The sequence below is a fragment of the Euleptes europaea genome, chromosome 4 (assembly GCF_029931775.1).
Source record: "Euleptes europaea isolate rEulEur1 chromosome 4, rEulEur1.hap1, whole genome shotgun sequence".
In the NCBI taxonomy this organism is placed as follows: domain Eukaryota; kingdom Metazoa; phylum Chordata; class Lepidosauria; order Squamata; family Sphaerodactylidae; genus Euleptes; species Euleptes europaea.
Genome location: NC_079315.1, coordinates 114631096 through 114655434, shown reverse-complemented (window position 1 = coordinate 114655434; position 24339 = coordinate 114631096). Strand labels below are relative to the sequence as shown.

Here is a 24339-nt window from a genome sequence, read left to right as displayed (position 1 = left end):
CCATTGACCCAGCCTCCCTCAGATTATTCATCTGTGACCTTGTGGCTTGCTAATAGTATTAACAGAATGCCTGTTAACTTACAAAGTTCTTCTCGGAAAAAGTTGGTTTTTTGTTTGTATCAGGGGAGGGGCTGTGGCTCAGTGGTAGAGCATCTGCTTGGCATGCAGAAGGTTCCAGGTTCAATCCCCGGCATCTCCAGTTAAAGGGACTAGGCAAGCAGGTGATGTGAAAGACCTCAACCTGAGAGACCCTAGAGAGCCATGGAGACGGGCTGTGGCTCAGTGGTAGAGCATCTGCTTGGCATGCAGAAGGTTCCAGGTTCAATCCCCGGCATCTCCAGTTTAAGGGACTAGGCAAGCAGGTGATGTGAAAGACCTCAGCCTGAGACCCTGGAGAGCTGCTGCCAGTCTGAGTAGACAATACTGACTTTGATGGACCAAGGGTCTGATTCGGTATAAGGCAGCTTCGTGTGAGTTCATGGTGGGGGCCCAGGTTCTTTGAAAGAGTTGCTTGATGGGATGAAAGATACCAAATGTTGCAAACCACAGGTCTACAGTATACATAGGAATTCTTTATCTAACACTACAGGTCGTCTTACACAAGATCTTCTTACGGCACAGTTGTTAGAAAGCATTTCACTCGTTTCATTATTGAAATTGTTGAGAAACAGTTATTGGGGATGGGGAACTGACCGTCTCTGGCCTCCAGTTATACTGTTTTTCCCCCTGGGCTTTCACATCTCTGTCTCTTCCTGTTCTCTTAAAGACGTTCAGATATTATACTAGCCCGGGATGTGATTCGCTCCTGAAAATCCATATTTGGGGGGCTGGTAAAATAGCTGCTAAAGAATTAGTGCACAGGGGCAGGGCATCTTTCTTCCCTTGATCTTTCAGGCTCGAAGACCAAAGAGAGTCCTAAAATGTACAGATGATACCTTTTATGTGTGTTTTTAAAACTATGCCGTTTTTTGAATTACACAGAATCATAGAGTTGGAAGGGGCCATACAGGCCAGTTAGTCCAACTTTCTGCTTAATGCAGGATCGGCCCTAGAGCATCCCTGACAAGTGCTTGTCCAGTATCTGCTTAAAAGCTGCCAGTGAGGGGGAAGCTCACTACCTCCCTAGGTAGCTTATTCCTCTGTTGAACAACTCTTACTGTAAAAAAAGTTTTCCCTAATATCCAGTCAGTACCTTTCTGCCCTCAATTTAAACCCATGATTGCGAGTCCTATCCTCTGCTGCCAACAGGAACAGCTCCCTGCCCTCCTCTAAGTGACAGCCCTCCAGATACTTCAAGAGAGCAATCCTGTCCCCCCTCAACCTCCTCTTCTCCAGACTAAACATTCCCTTTTAGGCAGAATGAAGGAATTGCCAGTTTTCAGTTCCCTTTGTTCATCTCATCTTAAACATACAAACACCCTTCATCTCCACCTTCAAAAGTCGTCAAGGTGGGTTTTATGCAGCGCCACAAACGTACGTGTGCGTTGTAGTATCATAAGCCTCAGAAGAGAGAAAAAGTCAGATCTGTGTCTCCAAGGAATTAATGCCCTAAAATGGAGAGTGCTGCTGCCTGAAAAGAGGATCATGTCCTAAAACACTCCCTTTTGTTCACAGGAAGAGATGCGAACAGAAGCCCGTCGAAAAAACCTTCTTATTCTGATTTTACATTATTTAACCGAAGAAGGGTATGTGTTCCGATTAACAAATTGTATATTATTTTTATTGATTTTTGATGAAAAAGAAGGAGAGTAGGTTTTTATACCCTGCTTTTCTCTACCTTGGTAGTGGTGAAAAGTACCATAAAATCACAGCTGACTCACGGTGACCTCGTAGGGTTTTCAAAGCAAGAGACGAACAGAGGTGGTTTGCCATTGCCTGCCTCTGCATAGCAACCCTGGACTTCCTTAGATGCTGGTACGTGGCCCTATGCAAATACTAGCCAGGGCTGACCCTGTTTAGCCTCTGAGATCTGATGAGATCGGGCTAGCCTGGGCCATCTAGGTCAGGTTCCCTACCTTTAAGGAGTCTCAAAGCGGCTTACAATCGCTTTCCCTCCCCCCCTCCCCACAACAGACACCTTGTGAGGTAGGTGGAGCTGAGAGAGTTCTGAGAGAACTGTGACCCAGCAGGCTTCATGTGGAGGAGTGGGGAATCAAACCCGGTTCACTAGATTAGAGTCTGCATTAGAGGGGAAGGGGGATTCTTCCTTAAGTGGTAGAGAAAGCCGGCATATAAAAACCAACTCTTCTTTTTCTTCTCTAATCTGGAGGACCAGGTTCGATTCACCGTTCCTCCACATGAAGCCTGCTGGGTGACCTTGGGCCAGTCACAGCTCTCTTAGAGCTCTTTCACAGCCCCACCTACCTCACAGGGTGTCTGTTATGGGGAGAGGAAGGGAAGGAGACTGTAAGCTGGTTTGAGTCTCCTTTCATTAAAAGTGGGGTATAAGAACCAACCGTTCTTCTTCCATTTACCTCCCAACATTCATTTTCTACACAAAGGCTATGGGGTGATCCTAGGCTGCTTCTATCAGTGCAGCCCTAAGGAGAGTGACTCCAGTCTAAGCCCTAAGATTACCCAAAAAAAGCCTTAGATGGTGAGTAAGTGGCTCTGCTCCTCCCCCCTCCCGAAGCACGTCCATTCACTTCAATGGGCTTAGAACTAGAGTAACTCTGCATTGGATTGCACTGAGACAAAAACACAATTCACGCCTTCTGAGCTAGCCTGCTATGCTCTGCCATCTTTTTGCCTTAAAATTTAAACTCTCAAATCCTTAATATTTTTATCTTTGTTGAGTCCTGAAATCTCCGCATGGTCATCCCCAGGTATACGGACGCTGCAAACGCACTGGAGCAAGAGTCGAAGCTGGGCTTGCGTCGCTTTGAAGTTTGCGACAACGTCGACCTGGAGACTATTCTCATGGAATACGAGAGCTACTACTATGTCAAATTCCAAAAGTACCCCAAGATTACCAAGAAAGTCTTAGATGCTGGTACGTGGCCCTGCTCCCCTCGCTCCCAAAACATGTACGTCAAAAAAAAAAAAAAAGTAATCGCCCCAAGAATTTACAGTTTCTTTAGCACCAATAGGATGTGTGATACAGAACATGGTAGCTGTATGGTCTTTGCCTTTAAGATCCTGATCCCAGATAGAAGAGCAAGATTCAAGTCTAGTAGCACCTCAAAGACTAACAGGATTTCTAGGGTATGAGCTTTCCAGATCCAAAGCTCCTTTTGTCAGATACAAGCAGGATGGAGAGAGCTTTGGCTCTTGAAACCTCATACCCAGGAAATCTTGTTGGTCTTTGCGGAGCTGTGTGTGTGCTGTGTGTTAAGTGCTGTCAAGTCGCTTCCGACTCATGGTGACCCTATGAATTAATGTCCTCCAAAACGTCCTATCCTTAACAGTCTTGCTCAGGTCTTGCAAACTGAGGGCCCTGGCTTCCTTGATTGAATCAGTCAAGGACATGGTTGCTCTCTTGAAGTATTTGAAGGGCTATATAAGCTAAAATCCGTACATTAAGATCTGTATTATACAATTTAAAAACATGATAAATCATCCAACCTTTACCTTAAAGGTAAATTTAAATGTCCCCTGTGCAAGCACCGGGTCATTCCTGACCCATGGGGTGATGTCACATCCCGACGTTTCCTAGGCAGACTGTGTTTACAGGCTGGTTTGCCAGTGCCTTCCCCAGTCATCTTCCCTTTACCCCCAGCAAGCTGGGTACTCATTTTACCGACCTCGGAAGGATGGAAGGCTGGGTCAACCTTGAGCCGGCTACCTGAAACCGACTTCTGTCGGGATCGAACTCAGGTTGTGAGCAGAGCATGGACTGCAGTACTGCAGCTTGCCACTCTACGCCACGGGGTTTAACCTGTGCCGTGGCATCCCTCAATTTGGATAATAAAAGAAGCCACACTAGGCGTAATATTTGAATTAACATCTGCCATTAAAAAACTTATTTGAGCTTCGTCTGTGCCCAATACATATTGAATATTCTGTGTTAATCTGGGTCGGACAGAGGTATATAAGGAGCAATGGAAAAAGAGATGTGGGAGACCTTCTATTTGGCCTACAGAGCAGGGGTATAGGCGCCGATTATAAGCCACCTGTTGGCGATGCCCGTGAGAGTTTTACAAGAGATGAGCTTTTGATTGGTGGGAGGCCAATTTTTTTCAAGCAGCTGAGACAGTAGTGGAGATTTTTCAACAACGTAAAGATATCTCAGGCAAACTTGACGTGTTGGATTGTAGCTACATATATCGAAAGCTAAAGCAAGCTCCCCACGGCCTTTTATTCATGTCTGTTTCTCTCGCAGTCACCCTTCTGATGACTCTGGGCCTTTGTTGTGATTACTCATGCCATTTCTGACTGTCAGAAGTTGCTTCAGTTTCCCCCTACGTTTCCCCACGTTTTCATATTCAAGATAAAACAAGTCCCTCGAAACGTGGGCAAAATACGGGGAAAGGCAGGGGGGAGAGAGGTGACCTCTGAGGGTCGGAAACGGCATGCGTAATCAAAACGAAGGCCTGAAGTCATCGGAGGGGTGACCGCGAGGGAAATAGCCGCGCATAAAAGACCTTGCTCATATCCCTTTTCTTTTCTCTCCGCAGTGGACAATAAAGCAAGCAAAGGGGCCAAAATAAAACGGTAAGAGAAACTGCAGTTACAGCAACAACAGGCCAGCTACAGAAGGTTGGTAGCCTTGCCTCGTCACCACCTTTCTTTTCGCCTTGGGTTGTGGTTCATTGCGCAAAATGGTGATGTGTGTATAGCAATCGCCTGCAGATATTGGCTGTCTTCAAGCAGAGGCTGGACAAGCACTTGTCAGGGATGCTCTAGGCTGATCCTGCATTGAGCAGGGGGTTGGACTAGATGGCCTCTATGGACCCTTCCAACTCTATGATTCTGTATTCCCTCCATTACTGTGCATGGTGGACTTTCATTTATTATACTTATTTCATTTATACCTCACCTTTCTCCCAGCTGGGGACTTAAAGCGGCTCACATCATTCTCCTTTCCTCCATTTCATCTTCACAACACCCCTGTGAGGTAGGCTAGGCTGAGAGTGTGTGACTGGCCCAAGGTCACCCAGCAAGCTTCCATGGCAGAGTGGGGATTAGAACCTGGGTCCCTCTAGGTCCTAGTCCGACATCCTTTAGCATTGCCCTTTTCTCTCAATCTGTCAGCATTTTGAGATGTCTCGCTAAGCCTGACACACTGAAAGCCAGCTTGGTGTAGTGGTTAGGAGTGGGGGACTCTAATCTGGAGAACTGGGTTTTATTCCCCGCTCCTCCACATAAGCGATGGACTCTAATCTGAAAGCCAGCTTGGTGTAGTGGTTAGGAGTGGGGGACTCTAATCTGGAGAACTGGGTTTGATTCCCCGCTCCTCTACATGAGCGATGGACTCTAATCTGGTGAACTGCGTTAGATTTCCCACTCCTCCACATGAAGCCTGCTGGGTGACCTTGGGCCAGTCACAGTTCTCTCTGAACTCTCTGAACCTACCTCACAAGGTGTCTGTTGTGGGGAGGGGGAGGGATTGTAAGCTGGTTTGATTCTCCTTAAAAGGTAGAGAAAAGCAGGGTATAAAAACCAACTCTTCTTCTTCTGCTCCTTCTCCTCCTCCTCCTCCTGAAAAGTCTCTCTTGTGTCCTAGGGCAGTCAGCAGCACATACCGCAACCTTCCGAAGATCAATCAACATCAAACTGTGCAGAGACCAGTATCGAAAACTTCATCAAACCGGGTAGCTGAAACCAAGCTGTCTAACAAGGACAGCCCGAAACAGGTGGCCATTCCCGTTTTTAATGTTGCTTTCAGGAAAAGAGTTTAACTTTAGGGCTGCAGGACTTTTAGTTAGCAAGTACAATATCTGGTGTATTATTAAGACTGAAGAATATGGAACAATGTGATAGTTAAAAGTAATGCTGTGTATGCTGCCTTTTTGGTGGCAGGGTTCCAAAATTTAGCGCTCCGTGAGAGCCAGCGTGGTGTAGCAGTTAAGAGCGGCAGACTCTAATCTGGAGAACCGGGTTTGGTTCCTCACTCCTCCACATGAAGCTTGCTGGGTGACATTGGGCCAGGCATATAATTGAGAGCCACAATATTATACAACAGATCTGTTGACGGGCCTAGACCTTGGGAGGCCCCCCTCCCACAGTATGCATTAGGCATACTATTGCTTTTTAGCGCCATCTATTGTACTGTTTTAATTTAGTTTTAATCTATGTATTTATATAGTGTATTTTAAATGGTTGTTACCCACCCTGAGCTCTGCTATGCAGGGGGAGGGCAGACTATAAATATAAGTAAAATAAAATAGATGTATCATCATCATTACCTTTATTAGGCATTTAAAATAGATAAGTAAATATAATAGATAGGTAAAATATAAAGTAAAATAAAATAGAAGTATAAAAAGTTCTCTCAGAACTCTATTAGCCCAAAAGGTCTGCCCCAGTATAAAATGAGTGGAATCCATTTGCCCCTGTGTCCCAACTAGGAATCTTGATCAACGAACCTTACTGGAGAGCCAGCGTGGTGTAGTGGTTAAGAGCAGTGGTTTGGAGCGGAGGACTCTGATCTAGAGAACCGGGTTTGATTCCCCACTCCTCCACATGAGCGGCAGAGGCTAATCTGGTAAACTGGATTTGTTTCCCCACTCCTGCACATGAAGCCAGCTGGGTGACCTTGGGCTAGTCATGGCTCTCTTAGAGCTCTCAGCCCCACCTACCTCACAGGGTGTCTGTTGAGGGGAGGGGAAAGGAAGGGGATTGTAAACGGGTTTGATTCTTCCTTAAGTGGTGGAGAAAGTCGGCATATCAAAACCAACTCTTCTTCTTCTTGGTCAGCTTGCCCATTGCAATAATCTCTGTTACCTTGATCAGCCACCCCTCAATTGTCAGAATTATTTCGGGTTTCCATTGCTGAGTGAGCGGCAGCCTTAGAGGCTGGTAAAATATTTAATACAAGTAATCCACTAGTGCCTTAGTAGTTCTCCTGAAGATAATTTACCAGTACCGTCAATCGGCGTCATGCTTGCAGCTAAAGCCATGAACTGAGATTTCAGACTGTTTCCCCCTCTTTTTCCTCTAGGAGAATGAAGGTGTCTTAGGCTCAGTGCCATCCGACTTTGGTTTAAACGTATCTGCAATCCACAGAGGCGGCGGCGGTGAAGGCTCTCATCCGAGAAGGGTTAGTAGGAATCCTGCACGCACAAAACACATCACGTGAGATGTCAGGTGTCCGATGGTGGGGAGGGGGGAACAGCTGGTATCACACGTGGACACATAAGAAGCTGCCTTATACTGAATCCTTGGTCCATCAGTCAGTATTGTCTACTCAGACTGGCAGCAGCTCTCCAGGGTCTCAGGCAGAAGTCTTTCACAACACCTACCTGCCTAGTCCCTTTAACTGGAGATGCCGGGGATTGAACCTGGGACCTTCTGCATGCGAAGCAGATGCTCTACCACTGAGCCAAAGACCCTCCCCAATCAGACCCTTGGCGCATCAAAGTCAGTATTGTCTACTCAAACTGGCAGCGCCTCTCCAAGGTCTCGGGCAGAGGTCTTTCACATCACCTACTTGGCTAGTCCCTTTAACTGGAATTGATGAGGATTGAACCTGGGACCCTCTGCATACCTTGCAGAGGCTCTACTGCTGAACCACAGCCCCTCCCCATATCAAGAAGGGGGACGTGTTTTGCATAACTTACTGCTGATGTCTTAGTGGGTGGTTTGGGCATTCTTTTTTAGGGAGGGGATTCTAAGACATCTACCCTTCAGGGCCTGGTGGAGCTCTCTGTCTAATGAGACCCTGGCCCTGCGGGACTTAGCTCAATTCCGCAGGGCCCACAAGACGGAGATGTTCTGCCAGGCCTATGGTTGAGGGCAGCAACAGTTCCATCATAGTTGACCTCCTGTTCCACCCTTACTTTGGCCTGCCTGGCCTTCTCACCTGACTGCTTGCCATCTGTGCAGGTATGAAAACGCCACCTGGGCTCTTTTGGTTTTTAATCTGTTAAATTTCTGGGATGTTATAGGCTTTTAATTTGTCATTTATTATTCCCAATATATTGTATTTTAACTGGAATGTTGTGAATGATATTTCTTGGACGTGAGCCGCCCTGACCCCGACCTCAGTCGGGAAAGGGCGGGATAAAAATCTAATTAAATAAATAAATAAGGTCTTCCAGTCCAGGCTTTTTCTATGTCACTGTACAAGATGCGGAAGCTGGGAAATGGCAGTGAAAGAAAAGTAGATCCGGGGGCCAGAACCAGCCCCTCTCTTCATGGTTTGGACCAGAGAGCTCGCTTGATGGGGAACCTTTTATAGGGTAGTCCTTAAAACATTCAACCCTGAATTCTCCCTAGAAGCTAAAACGACTACACTGAGGCTATTGTATTTTGGTTACATCATGAGAAGACAAGGCTCACTGGAAAAGACAGTAAGGCTAGGAAATGTGGAAGGCAGCAGGAAAAGAGGAAGACCCAACATGAGATGGATTGAATCTTTAAAGGAAGCCATGGCCTTCAGGCTGTTAATGACAGGATGTTTTGGAGGTGATTAATTCATAGGGTCGCCATAAGTTGGAAGTGACTTGACGACACTTAACACGTACACCGTACCACATATCTTGCTCTGGCTTACCTCCATTCAGCGGTTTCCTTGCTTGTCTGGTTTTGTTACTCTTTAATTCAGGGGTGTCAAACTCAGTTGTTATGACATAAATGTCACTTGGTCAGGCAGGCCCACAGGCCTTATGTTTGACACCCCTGCTTTAGTTCTCTGTTGTAGCCAGTGTTTGGTGACAGCAAGGAGTCTAAGCCCACCAGGATCCAAGTTCAAGACTCACTGGGGGGTTGAGACTGGGGTGCATCAGCCTCTCTTAACAAGTGCTGCTTCTGCCTCCCTCAGGGTCAAATCATCGATTTCCGTGGGATGATCCAAGACGCTATCAAAGGAGCGTCGAGCGAAATTGCGTTGCACAGCCTGAACTGCAATCCCGACCCTTCAGTGAGTGACCGTCTTTCCTTCCAGCACAATAAATTTGAGAAGTAATTCGATGAGTGGAAAACGTCTGTGGAAATTATAGTCCAACGTGTGTTTGGTTTTCTGGGGAGGAAAAACAAAGCCAATAAAAACCCTTAGTATTTTGGAGCCAGGAAACCCAGATTATTGAGTGTGAATGTTAGGGAAATATGCACATGTTTGCTTATTGTTTTAAAGAGTTAGAAGTGTATGCAGGCAGGGGCTAGGGTGCTTTAGGCAGAAGTGTCAGTTGATAGGATCCCACCAACAACTAAGGTTTAACAAGGGCAACAGTTTTGAATTGAGAAAGGGGTGGTCCATGTTGGCTCTGCCCACAGATACCCAAGGGAACCAAGGCATGATTGAAGAGCCTCTTTAACCAGTGTGGTGTAGTGGTTAAGAGCGGTGGTTTGGAACGGTGGACTCTAATCTGGAGAACCGGGTTTAATTCCCCACTCCTCCCCATGAAGCCAGCTGGGTGGCCTTGGGTTAGTTACAGCTCCCTTCAAGCTCTCTCAGCTCCACCTACCTCACAGGGTGTCTGTTGTGGGGAGGGGAAGGGAAGGTGATTGTAAGCCGGTTTGATTCTCCCTTAAGTGGTTGAGAAAGTTGGCATAGAAAAACCAACTTTTCTTCTTCTTTCCTGGCGCCAGCCAAATGTTTTTTAAAAGTGTGGTGGGGCTTTCTCCAGCAAGGCTCTGACTGGCTGTGTAGATTTTTCAAAATGTTGCTTTGGCAGAAGCTGCCTCCACAGCCCAAGGATCTTCACTGTACGATTGAAAGCATGCTGCAGGAGCCATTTTGTGACTGGTTTACTTCCAGTGGCAGCCATTTTGTGGCTGCTCCCACCATGCTGTATCTGGATTCCAAAGGTGCCTACGGGCTCAAGAAGGTTGGGGACCTCCTGCAAGAGCCCTATTATGCTTTATTAAAAAGCCCTCCTGAACTGTTCTGTTTTATACAGTTTGTAGACTGACAGAAGTGTTTTTATTCTGTTGTTTTTTTTTTATAGGAACGATTATTAAAACCTCTCGGGGCCTTTATGGGGATGACCGGGGAGATGAGAGAACTTGCCACAGTTGTGAGCCGGGTAGGATTGACTCTTCTGTCCCAGCTCACGTGAATCGTCTCTGATGCTAGTTGGTTGAGGAATTCCCACTCTGCTTCAAGGGCTCTGTCTCAGTCTCAAAACCAGATATTAGGGCTGCCAATCCCCAGATGGGGCCTGGAGATCTCCTGGAATTACAACCGTTGCGGGAAAACGGGGGTTCGAGGAGGAGAGAGACCCGAGACTGTTAGTCGAGAAAAGTTTTATTGCAGCTGCGGCTCAGCCCACATTAACAAGCACAAAGACTGAGCCCCGATTGTACTGGGCCATCAACTTTTATCTTTGTTCCATGTTAAGACGTGGCACTTCAACGTTCGGTGCCTGTATAGCTTATCTGGTAGTTTCACAGTGTCAGGAGCACAGCACTTCACCCGGTTCCCTTATCATTTACCGTGACTTTTCCCCTGCTGTCTCAACACATGAAGCTGTCTTATACTGAATCAGACCTTTCCCCTACTGTCTCACAACTGATCTCCAGACTGCAGAGATCAGTTCCCCTGGACAAAATGGCTGCTTTGGAGGTTGGATTGTGTGGCATTATATCCCTCCCCTCCCCAGGCTCCACCCCAAATCTTAGTGGAAGGGGAGAGCAACAATTTACTTCATAAATAAAATAATTTCTACTGGGAAATAGGACTAGTTTTTTCCCCTCAAAAAGATCAAATGATCCTTTGCAGGATATTTACCTTCATAACCCGAACATCAAGTGGGGGGACATTATCGGACTCGATGTGGCCAAGCAGCTGGTGAAGGAAGCAGTTGTGTACCCCATCAGGGTAAGGAAGACGCCTTTTGAAGTAAAGGCTTTCATTTCAGAAACAGTGGCCTGTGGCCCTGAGGGCTAGGGAGTGGAACAGGGAGAGAGGAAAGTCTGAACTTGATTAACACACATGAAGCTGCCTTCTACTGAACCAGACCCTTGGTCCATCAAAGTCAGGATTGTCTACTCAGACCGGTAGCGGCTCTCCAGGGTCTCAGGCAGAGGTCTTTCACTTCACCTACTTGCCTGGTCCCTTTCACTGGAGATGCTGGGGATTGAACCTGGGACCTTCTGCATGCCAAGCAGATGCTCTACCACTGAGCCTTGGTCCCTCCTGTAGTGGAAAGATAAGCCCAGGCTGTGGCTGGGTGAGATACGGGGACTGAATGTCTACAGCGGTGGCAGGAATTTATGTTAATTTTCAAGCCGCTCCTCTCTTTTCTGCAGTATCCACAGTTGTTTACGGGCATCCTCTCTCCGTGGAAAGGACTGCTCCTGTATGGACCTCCAGGTACTGTCTTAGCTATGTGTGTGAATCCAGCTCTTCTTCTTCTATTTCAGCATGTATCTTGTCTCTCACACACTGAGTCAGGTCAGTCTTAACAGTGGTCGCCATGGATTTTTATCTCTCTTCCAGCTTTGCAGCTTGCCTCATGCCCTTACATGCCTCACAAGCCAAACACCAGCATCTTCCACACATACCTGTCCCACCTTCTCCTTGAGGTGGGATGTCACCTCCTAAATAAATACTTTAAGACCCCCTAAGTATGTTCATATGCATATGAGTCATTCTTTTAAAAACAAAATTATTTAAAAATTGTTATAAAACTGTTCCAGGGATTCTTGGAGAGGGCAGGGGCTAGTTTGTTCGAGATGGCATGGGCACTAGCCAATAGGCAGCTATCCCATCCAGCTTCTCCCTGAGAGGTTGGAAATATGACAAATGCTATTTCGTATTCCAGAGCTTGTTGTTAGACAGATGACTATACATACAAAAATATACACATACATATTTAATAATAATTGTGTGCGATGAAGTCAGAACTGATTCATGGGAACCCCAGGACCCTGGGGTTTTCAAGGCAAGAGACATTCAGAAGCCGTTTGCCACTGCCTGCCTCTGCATAGCAACCCTGGACTTCCTTGGTGGTCTCCCATCCAGGAACTAACCAGGGCCGATTCTGCTTAGCTTCTGAGATCTGATGAGATCAGGCTAGAACTGGGCCATCCTGGTCTTGATGTTTTCCTTCCCACTCCTTCTAGGTACTGGGAAAACGCTGCTCGCCAAGGCGGTTGCCACTGAGTGCAATACCACTTTCTTCAACATCTCTGCTTCCACCATCGTCAGCAAGTGGAGAGGGGATTCGGAAAAGCTAGTCAGGGTAAGAAACCATTCTGGGGTTCTTTCTGTCCTAGCAGGAGTATCTGTATTTAAAATAAATGAAAAAGCATCACCTTCCTCTGCTAGTAATCAAAACTGTGGATAAATTCTCTGGTACTCCATTCAGCTAAATGCACGGGCAGTCCATTCATATAAATCACTTGCAGCTTCCATGTTTTGTCCTTGGGACTTTCCTTAGATACTTTACAAATCTTCATTCATGAGTACAGTGTAGTGCTGAGTGGCGTTTTCTGATTTGTTGTAGCGGTTAAGAGCGGCAGATGCAAAGCTGGAGAGCTGGGTTCGTATTCCCTGCTCCTCCACATGAAGCCTGCAGGGTGACCTCGGGCTAGTCACAGTTCTCTCCGAAGTCTTTCAGCCCACACGGAGGCAGGCAATGGCAAACCACCTCCGAACATCTCTAGCCTTGAAAACCCTACGGGGTCACCATAAGTCAGCTGTGACTTGATGGCACTTTCCACCACCGCCATTATAATACACTGTGTTCCTCCTTGGTTTTTTTGTACAATATTAGTTATTCATTTATACCCTGACTTTCTCCCCATGAGGATCTAATGCAGCTTCAGTCGTTCTCCTCTCATCCATTTTTATCCTCACAACAATGCTGTGAGGCGTATTAGACTAGAGTGTGTGACTGGTCCAGGGTCACCCAGGCAGGCTTCCATGGCAGAGCAGGGATTCAAACCCCAGGTCTCCCCAGATCCTTGTCCGACACTGCAACCATTTTCCATCGCTGCCTTTCAAAGTAGCAGGATGGAAAAGTCATGGAGGGTTGGCTTAGAATAATAGAATCATAGAGTTGGAAGGTATCACCAGGGTCATCTAGTCCAACCCCCTGCACAATGCAGGAAACTCTCAACTACCTCCCCCTCCCACCCCGTGACCAGAAGATTGCCAAGATGCCCCCCTCTCATGAACTGCCCAAGTTCATAGAATCAGCATTGCTGACAGATGGCCATCCAGCCTCTGCTTGAAAACCTCCAGGGAAGGAGAGCTCACCACCTCCTGAGGAAGCCTGTTCCACTGAGGAACCGCTCTAACCGTTAGAAAATTCTTCCTAATGCCTAGACGGAAACTCTTGATTTAACTGCAACCCGTTGGTTCTGGTCCTACCTTCTGGGGCAACAGAAAACAACTTAGCACCATCCTCTATATGACAGCCCTTCAAGTACTTGAAGATGGTTATCATATCCCCTCTCAGGCTTCTCCTTTTCAGGCTAAACATATCCAGCTCCTTCACCCTTTCTTCCTAGGACTTGGTCCTCACCATCTTTGTTGCCCTCCTTTGGACACGTTACAGCTTGTCTACATCTTTCTTAAATTGTGGTGCCCAAAACTGAACACAATACTCTAGGTGAGGTCTAACCAGAGCAGAGTAAAGTGATACCAGAGTAAAGCTTGTTTCAAAAATAATAGTGTTGCGGTCTGCCAGCTTCTGATACAAATTGGAATGCTCTTGTTCCATTGAAGGCATGCAGAAACAGATGAATGCACTGGGTTAGATCCTACCAACCATGAGCACAAAATAATGATATAGCAGTGCACATGACACGGGATGTGGAATGGTATGGTATAGCCCGATTTCGGAAGCTAAGCCAGGTCAGTACTTGGAAGGGAGACTCCCAAGGAAGGCTCTGCAGAGGAAAGCAATGGCAAACCACCCTCTGTTTCTCACTTGCCTTGAAAGCCCCTTGCTGGGGTTGCCATAAGTTGGTTGTGAGTTGACAGCAATTAACCTACATATGTAGGCATAAAACTCCCTCAACTGCAATCAAAACCCCAATAAAACTCTGACATAAAAACAGCAGTAATCATCTGTGTTTTGATTTTGAACATTTTAGTTTCACCAACTTTATTTTATATTGCATTTCAGCTTTGAAAAACACACCCTTATTTAAAAACCTACTGATGTAGCAATCATAAAAAGAAAGCAAATGTTTTAATCTCTGTTGCTGCTTTGGGATTTGTCCAGAATCATTTTCTTCTATCCTATTATTCTCCATGTACTTGGGCAGGATTTAGGAGAAAAGATTTAAACCATAAGGACAGGATTATTTGTGTGTATTGCTCTTTCTCTTCTAAGCTGTGCAGATTTAAGAAATGATTTATGATTTATATCCCCATGCCAAGATGTATATTTCAAAAATATTCCCAATTCTTGTGGCACATGCTCAGTTTTGTTCTCAAGATTCAGAATTTAGCAACGGTCTCGGCCAAAGTCCGTCATAGAAATAAAATGCATAACATGTAATTAAAACGTTTAGCATCATGACAAAACCAAGGCAGATCCCAGAGTGGGACTGAATCATAGGGCAGAATCGGAGATATTTCTCCAGGGCTCTTTGTGAAAACTTAGTGTTCTGTTTCATTTTTTTGTTTTATAGGATGCTCATGTTGCCTTTACTCCAGCTAAATCAAAAGAGGCTTCTTCCTGGGAACACAGAAACATAGAGCTGGAAGGGGCCTCAAGGGTCATCTAGTCCAACTCCCTGAACAACTCAGGCAATTCACAACTACCTCCCCACCACTCCCCCAGTGACCCCAGCTTAGGGTTGCCAACCTCCAGATAATAGCAGGAGATCTCCCGCTATTACAACCCATCTCCAGCCTATAGAGATCAGTTCAGCTGGAGAAAATGGCCACTTTGGCAATTGGACTCTATGGCATCAAAGTCCCTTCCCTCCCCAAACCCCGCCCTCCTCAGGCTCCGCTCCAAAAACCTGCTGGCAGTGGCGAAGAAGGACCTGGCAACCCTACCCCTGCTCCATGCCCACAGAAAGGCAAAACCCTTCCAGGATCCCTTGCCAATCTGCCCCGGAGGAAAATTGCTTCCTGACCCCAAAGTGGCGATAGGCATTACCCTGGACATGTAAGAAGGGGTCACCAGAGCCAAGCACTGACTCATCCTGCCCTCCCGCTCATGATCTCCCTAAGGTCACTGCCTGTTCCGCATCTGTCATTCAATTGATACCTATTTATCTAAATAGGAGTGCTGCTCCTGCTCGGTCTACATCAACAAGTGCATCTTGGATAGTGGGCTTTGTCAGAGATTCTTTTTAGGCAATGCATTTGCAAAACTTGCAGCGGTTGATTCATTTGCCCCCGGAACGTTGGATAACAAAGGGCCGAGCCTAGAGAGAAGTTCTTTCGCCCAGGCCCCACTGAGATGAACAGAATCAGAGGGCTATACCTTGTGGCAGAGGCTATACCTTGCGTGCAGAAGGTCCCAGATTCATCTCCCAGCATCTCAAGCGAAAAAGACGAGAGGCGATACAGCGTAGTGGTTAGAGTGTCGGACCAGGATCTTAAGAGACCAGGGCTTCAAAGGCGAATGGAACTCATTTGCGTGACCCATTGGGCCCGTTGCACGTTCTTGGCCTGGTTACCCCACTGGGTGGCTGCAAGAATAAAATGGGAACGGGCAAACCCTGTATGCTGCCCTGAGCTGGAAAAAAAGATCACAACTCAAAAGGCTGGGATCAGCCACCGAAGAGGCCCTGTCGCGTGGCATACTTACACAATGCCCGGCTGTACAGATGGCTGGTTTGGATCAGTAGGAATAACCTCCGTATGTTCAGGTGGGGCCGCTTGGTCTGGCATTCCCCCGCTTCATTTGAGAGACTCCCCCAGGTGCAGCTCGAGATGACTCCAGAGCCAGCGTGGTGTAGTGGTTAAGAGCAGTGGTTTGGAGCAGTGGACTTTGATCTGGAGGACTGGGTTTGATTCCCCGCTCCTCCCCATGAGCGGTGGAGGCTAATCTGGTGAACCAGGTTGGTTTCCCCACTCCTCCACAGGAAGCCAGCTGGGTGACCTTGGGCTAGTCACAGTTCTCTCAGTCCCACCTGCCTCACAGGGTGTCTGTTGTGGGGAGGGGAAGATGATTGTAAGCCGGTTTGATTCTTCCTTAAGTGGTAGAGAAAGTCGGCACATAAAAACCACCTCTTCTTCTTCTTCTCACTTTGTCCCTCTTTGGGCTCTTCCCCTCTGAACAGGTGCTCTTTGAGCTGGCCCGCTACCACGCTCCCTCCACGATCTTCCTGGACGAGCTGGAGTCAGTCATGAGTCAACGAGGCCTCTCTCCAGGGTAAAAGAGCTCTCTGCGGCTTCCGGGCCCTTGCTCCTGGACTCTTGCTCTTTTCTACTGACAGCGGCCCACCAGTTCCTGTGAAGGGCCAACAGTGGGGCCTGGAGGCCGAGGCCTTCATCAGGACATCAGAAAGCCCTGCTACATCAGACCAGTGGTCCATCTAGTCCAGCATCCCATCTCACACAGTGGCCAACCAGTTCCTCCGGAGGGCCAACAACAGGGCATAGAGACCTTCCCCTGAGGTTGCCTCCTGGCACTGGGATTCAGAGGTTTACTGCCTCTGAATGTGGAGGTTCCTTTTAGTCACCATGACTAGTAGCCACTGATGGATCTGTCCTCTGTGAATGCCTAATTCCATTTTAAAGCTGTCTATGGGTTGTGGGCCTGATCACAACAGGGGTAAGCTTGACAGCCATAGTAGAAAGTCCTTTTGGTCTTTTCCCGAAGGCCCCCTTGTCCTTCCTCCTCTTTAATCATCCTATATACGTACGTGCCCTAACCCTGATAGCCCTGATCCTGTCAGAGCTTGGAAGCTTAGCAGGGTTGGCCCTGGTTAGTACTTGGATGGGAGACCACCAAAAAAGTCCAGGGTTGCTATGCAGAGGCAGGCAATGGCAAACCACCCCCCTGTTCATCTCTTGCCTTGAAAACCCCAAGGGGTCACCATGAGTTTGGCTGCGACTTGAAAGCACTTTACACACACACATAAGAAGTGAGAGAGCCAGTGTGGTGTAGTGGTTGAGGTGTCAGACTAGGATCTGAGAAACCCAGGTTCGAATCCCCACTTGTGCCATGGAAGCTTGCTGGGTGACCTTGGGCCAGTCAAACATTCTCAGCCTCGACCCAGGCAAGTATTTGGAGACCTCCAAAGAATACTAGGGGTGTGACGTGGAGGCAGGCAGTGGCAAACCACCTCTGAACTGAACGTCTCTTGCCTTGAAAACCTATGGGGTCACTATAAGTCAAATGTGATTTGATGGCAAACACACACACACAAAGTATGGTAAAGTCTTGCAGAGAGGGGCTGTTGCTCAGTAGCAAGGCTCTTGAGGTGTATATTTCTATCCTTCCCTTCCATTCTCTAGTCCCTGGAATAGCAATCATTATATAACAATCCAAAAACGGTTAATAAAACCTTATTTTGCATTTAAAATAAAAGTACAAAACAAGCCAGCATCCATAAAACCAGTGGAACAGAATAAGACAAACAGCCATTTCCAGAGGGGGGAGAGGCCACAAAATAAACAGACCAAATCAGCCAAACGCCTGGTGAAATGAAAATAATCTTTCCCGGTACTGGTGTCAATAGCCAAGATCAGGCACCAAGTGAGCATTCCGGTGATAAGGAGCCGCTAAAGACCCTCTTTCTGGAAAATAAAAAAGTCCAGTGGCACCTTAAAGACTGACGTTTATTTCAATGTGAACTTTCATGTGTCGCAGTTCGCTTCCTTGGGTGCTTGGAAGAAAATCAGAATGGGAGTTCTCTCACCCTTAAATAGAGAGGAGAGCAACGAGGATGATCTGGGGCCTGGAGACCAAGCCCTATGAGGAGAGGCTGAGGGACTTGGGAATGTTTAGTCTAGAGAAGAGGAGGTTGAGGGGGGACATGATTGCTCTCTTGAAGTATTTGAAGGGCCGGCACTTAGAACTTAAGAACATAAGAAAAGCCCTGCTGGAGCAGATGAAGGCCCATCAAGTCCAGCAGTCTGTTCACACAGTGGCCAACCAGGTGCCTCTAGGAAGCCCACAAACAAGAAGACTGAAGCAGCAATCTCCTGCCTGTGTTCCACAGTACCTAATATAATAGGCATGCTCACCTGATAGGGGAAAGAATAGGTATGCATCATGATGACTAGTATTCATTTTGACTAGTAGCCATGGATAGCCCTATCCTCCATGAACATGTCCACTCCCTTCTTAAAGCCTTCCAAGAGGAGGGCAGGGAGCTGTTCCTGTTGGCAGCAGAGGATAGGACTCGCAATAATGGGTTTAAATTACAGGCAGCAAGCTGGACATTAGGATTATTATTTTTTTACAGTAAGAGTAGTTCAGCAGTGGAAGCGTCTTAGGGAGGTGGTGAGCTCCCCCTAACAGGCAGTTTTCAAGCAGCAGCTGGACAAACACTTGTCAGGGATGCTCTAGGCCAGGGGTGGGGAACATCAGGCCCGGGGGCCGTATAAGGCCCGCGAAATCATTTGGTCAGGCCCTCCATGGGTCCTGGCTTATCTCTAGCTCAGAAGGATGCTGCCCTGCCTGAATCTCTTGGGCCCAGCTGGGGACGGCAGAGCTCAAAAGCAAGTCGCTCTGTGTGGCAGACACTTCGAGCCATCTCCGGTTGTGCCTCTTGGCTAAATGTTTGACCAAATATAGCAGGCTAATTTTTAAATTGATAATTTTGTATGGCCCGCGAATGATGTCATAAATATCCAAATGGCCCTTGGCAGAAAAAAGGTTCCCCACCCCTGCTGTAGGCTGACCCTTCATTGAGCAGGAGGATGGACTAGGTGACCTCTATGGCCCCTTCTAGCTCTATGATTCTATAAAATAGAACCCCCCGTTTGATTTACCTCCATGTATCTGAGGAATCGAGCTGTGACTCACGAAGGCTTGTATTAAAATAAACATTATTAGTCTTTTAAGGGGCCACTGGGTTTCTGTTTTATTTTTCTGTAATTGTCCGACATGGCTTCTCCTCTGCAATCCTCATTCAGGAAACCACGCACGTCACCTCAGCATATTTGGGAGAGTGTGGCAGGCACACACTGGCACTTGGAAGGTGTCCTATATTGATGGGGGAGGCACACCACATGCAGAAAGTCCCAGGTTCAATTCCTGGCATTGCCTGTCAGGGGATCTTATATAGTGGATGTTGAGGAACTTTATCTGAGTTACTGAGATCCTGGAATCCTTGTGGGCTGGGCTACAGTTTGGCACCAAGTGCAGGGTCATATTGGACTGCAACCATACCATGCACCACTAGTCCCAATTTGCCCCCCCTTTTTTCGAGTATTCCTGCATTCTGGCACTTAACTATGGCTGGGGTTGCCAACCTCCAGGTGGTGGCAGGAGATCTCCTGCTATGACAACTCCAGGCAACAGAAATCAGCTCCTCTGGAGAAAAGGGCCACTTTGGCAACTGGACTGTATGGCACTGAAGTCCCTCCCCTCTCCAAACCCCACCTTCCTCAGGCTCCACCCCCCAAAATCTCCAGGTATTTCCCAACCCGGATCTGGCAACCCTAACCGTGGTCCATTTCTGTTGCTCGTAACGATGCAACACGATCCGGCAGACGGCACCTTCTCACTGAACACCAGCTCTAGTGTTCGGCTCAGTGCTTTGGTCCTAATCTGTGTCTGCGAAGATAAAACTAAAAATGGATGCTTTCTTTCTCTCTCAGTCTCTTAAGCGTGGGTTCATTGTAGAATTAATACCCTGAAGTTAATCATCACAAAGTTGGACATAATGCTCGGGGTCTTAGCTAATGGAACTTAATCGTGTTTGGAAGTGGAGGGAGGGCGGGAGAGAGAGTCAAAACCTGCAATTGGGTTTCAGCCTCTGAGCTCATCCCCGTCGAAATAAAGGCCCTCACTCTGGTATGCTGCAAAGGAATAACATTTCTCTTTGCTCCCCATCAATCTTGGTAGCGGTGAACACGAAGGAAGCCTGCGGATGAAAACGGAATTACTGGTGCAGATGGACGGCCTGGCCAGATCGGATGATCTTGTCTTTGTTTTAGCGGCTTCCAACCTGCCATGGTAAGAGATCCTGAGAGTCCGTTTTGAATACATTTGCGTGAGCTTCTAAACGCAGATAAAGATTTTTTACTTAGACAGGGGAGCAGCCAAAGCATTGATGTTTGGTTAAAGCCTTTAAAGATTAATTTGGAGCTTTTTAACTTCTCCCCCCGCCCCACTACTGCCATTCTTGTCGGCTTGAGCCGCGGCCGGACCTAATCCTCCGTAAAGTCAACATATGCCAGCAGGAGCCAGCTGCGAATATTTAAAAAGGGAGTATTTGACTTGATAGCCCAGTTATTTACTATGGCTAAGCCGAAGAAGGGTTTCGGTAGAGGACTCTTAGGTGCTTAAACCATCCAGGGGGCTCAGCGAAGATACGCTCTATAAATAGGAAGGCTGGGGTTTTATTGGTATTAAAAGGTGACCGTTAAAAGTTTGAGGATAAAAAGCCTTTAGTGTTGTTTTAATATCTTGTCTATCTAGAGAAATAAACAGCCCATAATGGGGGAGGGAGTAGTATCTTCAAACATTTTATAGGGAAAAAAATAAGGGAAGGAGATTGCAAGACGTTCTGCCTGTGCCGCTTCAGCTCTGGACCGAGGGCGGCTTTATTTCCTTCCCTATGGGATTTTAAGCCACTTCTCAAAGATTTCATATTTGCACAGCCCCCTAGAGTCCAGTAGCACTTTAGAGACTCAACAAGATTTTGGGGGGTATTGGCTCCTTGTCAGAGAGTTTTGACTGTCGGAAGCTCATACCCTGAAAATCCTGTTGGATTTTGGTGCTACTGGACTCAAATCTTATTCTTCTGCTGCAGAACACACAACTGAGAGCCAGCGTGGTATAGTGGTTAAGAGCAGTAGTTTGGAGTGGTGGACTCTGATCTGGAGAACCGGGTTTGATTCCCCACTCCTTCACATGAGCGGCGGAGTCTAATCTGGTGAACTGGATTTGTTTCCCCATTCCTACACATGAAGGTGACCTTGGGCTAGTCACAGCTCTTTCAGCCCCACCTACCTCACAGGGTGTCTGTTGTGGGGAGGGTAAGGGAAGGAGATTGAGCCTTAAGTCTTCCTTTTCTTCTTCTACCCTCTGAAACTATTTTCAGTGGGAGTGTGGCACATGCTTCTTGAAACTCTGAGCTCAGACCATTTTTAAGCCTAATCGTCTGAGAAAAAGCTTTTCCCTACCACAGAGGTGAGCGTAGCGGGCTAGGATCTGGGAGAACCAGTTTCAAATCCCCTACAATGCCCACAAAGCTTGCTGAAGGACCTCGGGCTAGTCCCACCTTTTGCCTAACCTTCCTCACAGGGTTGTCGTGAGGCCGTAATTGGGGAAAGATCCATTTTGCCACCTGGGAGGAAGGATGGGAGGGGAAAAAATGTGCCGGGCCAGTCGGTTTCTCTTTTCTTCCTCTAGGGAACTGGACTGCGCCATGCTGCGCAGGCTGGAGAAGAGGATCCTGGTCGATCTCCCGAGCAAAGAGGCCCGGGAGGCGATGGTGCAGCACTGGCTCCCTCCCGTCAGCAACAGCGGAGGGGTGGAACTCAGGACAGATCTGGACTACCCCTCGCTCAGTCAGGTGAGGTGGAAGCAAAGAAGCAGTGGTGGTGCAACCCGGACAGCGAAGGCTCGGCCTCCTATTCGCTGTGGCGAAATTGTAGAGGGGAAGGGGCCATGGCTCCATGGAAGAGCATCTGCTTGGCACGCAGAAGGTCCCAGTCCCTGGCATCTTAGTTAGAATCATAGAATCACAGAGTTAGAAGGGGCCATACAGGCCATCTAGACCAACCCCCTGCTCAATGCAGGATCAGCCTAGAGCATCCCTGACAAGTGCATGTCCTGCCTCTGCTTAAATACCCCCAGTGAGTGGCTGGATATCTCCTGGGATTACAACTGACCTCCAGGTGACAGAGACCAGCTCACCTGGAGAAAATAGCTGCTTTGGAAGGTGGACTCTATTGCATTATACCCCTAAGAAGCCCCTCCCCATACCACACCCTCCTAAGGCACCCCCCCCAAATATCCAGGAATTTTCCAACCCAAAGCTGGCAAACCTATTTGAAACTATCTTCAGTGGGATGTTTTTGGGGATGGAAGTATATTTCTTTTCTGACTTCATGCTAGGAGATGGACGGCTACTCTGGCTCTGATATTAAGCTGGTCTGCAAAGAAGCAGCCATGCGCCCTGTCAGGAAGATCTTCAGCGCACTAGAAAACCACCAGCCAGGTACGGCGATGCTCAGCGCTCATGTAGATCTGGGCTCTGCCCGGATAGGAAGGGCTTCAGGCTGGACTTGGTAATCACTCATGCTGGTAAACCTGGCCTAAGCTTCCAGGGGCAAATGATTGCTTACACGCATTTGCACTTGCCAGCAGGTGGCAGCGTTCTGTTTTCCTTGTGTGTGTGTGCATGCGCACCATCAAGCCACAACTGACTTATGGCGACCCCATAGGGTTTTCAAGGCAAGAGACGTTTGGAGGTGATTTGCCATTGCCTGCCTCTGCCATGGGCTGAGGGAGTTCTGAGAGAACTGTGACCGGCCCACGGTCACCCAGCAGGCTTAGATCTACTAATTTTGATTGGTGTAGAATAGGTATGAGAGCCGGCATGGTGTAGTGGTTAAGAGCTGTGGACTCTGATCCGGAGAACCGGGTTTGATTCCCCACTCCTCCGCGTGAGCGGCGGAGGCTGATCTGGTGAACTGGATTTGTTTCCCCACTCCTACACATGAAGCCAGCTGGGCTTCCTTGGGCTAGTCACCGCTCTCTTAGAGCTCTCTCAGCCCCACCTACCTTGCAGGGTGTCTGTTGTGGGCGGAGGGAGGGAAGGTGATTGTGAGCCGATTTGATTCTTCCTTAAGCGGTGGAGAAAGTTGGCATATAAAAACCAACTCTTCTTCTTCTTTTCCCTGAGACCCTGGAGAGCCACTGTTGGTCAGGTCAGAGCAGACAGTACTAAGCAAGGTCTGGTATGAGGCAGTTTCATGTATTTACAGATATTCATCATTTTTGGCTTCATGCCACTCAGGCAGAGTCTTGGGCAGGTGACGCATCCATTTCCTGCTCCATTAAGATGTTATACCAGTAAGGAGGGACAGCCACGGGCAAGTCTGAATTTTCTGTCATTGTTCCACTCCGTTTTTCTTTAGACAGCGGGGATTTACCCACAATCCGCCTGGACACTGTCACGACGGAAGACTTCCTGGACGTGATCGCTCACACCAAGCCGTCCGCAAAAAATTTAACCCAAAAATATGTTGCCTGGCAACGAGAATTTGAGTCTGCCTGAGCTGGATTTAGACTCTGGAAGCCTCACCGACAGCATCAGCCACCCAGAAAGGAAGAATACCAAGAGTCTGGATGCTTAAATTAACGTGCTGTTTGAAAGCAAGGCACTCTGGGAAAATGGAACGGGCCACCCTCTTCTCAGAGGTTAATTTTTGATGATTGAGGTGCCAGTCGTGCTTGACAGAACCCCTGGCTGGTAACTCTTAAAATGCAAGATAAATACTTTATCACTGATTTCTTTTTCACCCAAATCCAGCTGTTAACATTTTATCTAGCCACCAATCAAGCACCCAACTCGGGACTAGAATTTCTCAGGAGTTGCCCTCTTTACAATACTACACATCTTTCTCGGGGCGGGTGGGGGGAGGCAAATAGCTTTGGGGGCCAGAAGCCACAGGAGCTGGAAGTAACAGATGTTCTGCAAGACTTCTCGTAAATTCTTGTATTAAACCAGCAGGTTACGATCAGAACTGACAAAGCAAAGAATAAACTTTTTTGGTCTTCTCGCCAGAGTGTAGTTGGGGGATCTTATTTGCTGGGATTGATTTTGCTCTCCTTGGCTGGTTCCTGCAGAATTCAAGGCAGGAAAGTTATTGTCTTTCAGAGGAAAAGTCACTGGAGTCTTCCTTGGGAGGTGGTAAGCGCTCCTTCACTGGAGGTTTTAAAGCAGAGGCTAGATGGCCATCTGTCAGCAATGCTGATTCTATGACCTTCGGCAGATCATGAGAGGGAGGGCAGGAAGGGTTGCGTCAGTGCTTGGCTCTCGTGGCCCTTTCTTGCTTGGTATGTTTAAATCTGGAGAGGAGATGACTGAGAGGTGATATGATAATCGTTTTCAAGTACTTGAAGGGCTGTTGTAGAGAGGATGGTGCCGAGTTGTTTTCTGTTGCCCCAGAAGGTCGGATCAGAACCAACG

At 47.6% G+C, this 24339-nt stretch overlaps 1 protein-coding gene and 1 non-coding gene across 2 annotated transcripts; one reads left to right on the top strand and one right to left on the bottom strand.

The window, feature by feature from the left end:
- The first annotated feature begins 2868 nt into the window (after positions 1 to 2868).
- KATNAL2 (katanin catalytic subunit A1 like 2) lies at positions 2869 to 23424 on the top strand. Its single transcript, XM_056849077.1, has 14 exons — positions 2869 to 2992; positions 4617 to 4653; positions 5666 to 5795; positions 7103 to 7201; positions 8924 to 9022; positions 10050 to 10127; positions 10823 to 10921; positions 11353 to 11416; positions 12169 to 12287; positions 16300 to 16391; positions 20040 to 20150; positions 21552 to 21714; positions 22260 to 22362; positions 23285 to 23424. Exons 1-14 carry the CDS (start codon positions 2920 to 2922, stop codon positions 23422 to 23424), a joined length of 1407 nt encoding a protein of 468 aa, XP_056705055.1. The 5' UTR covers positions 2869 to 2919.
- On the bottom strand, positions 7422 to 7496 carry TRNAA-CGC (transfer RNA alanine (anticodon CGC)). The gene has a single exon. It is a non-coding gene; the product is annotated as a tRNA-Ala (tRNA).
- Positions 23425 to 24339: the final 915 nt, after the last annotated feature.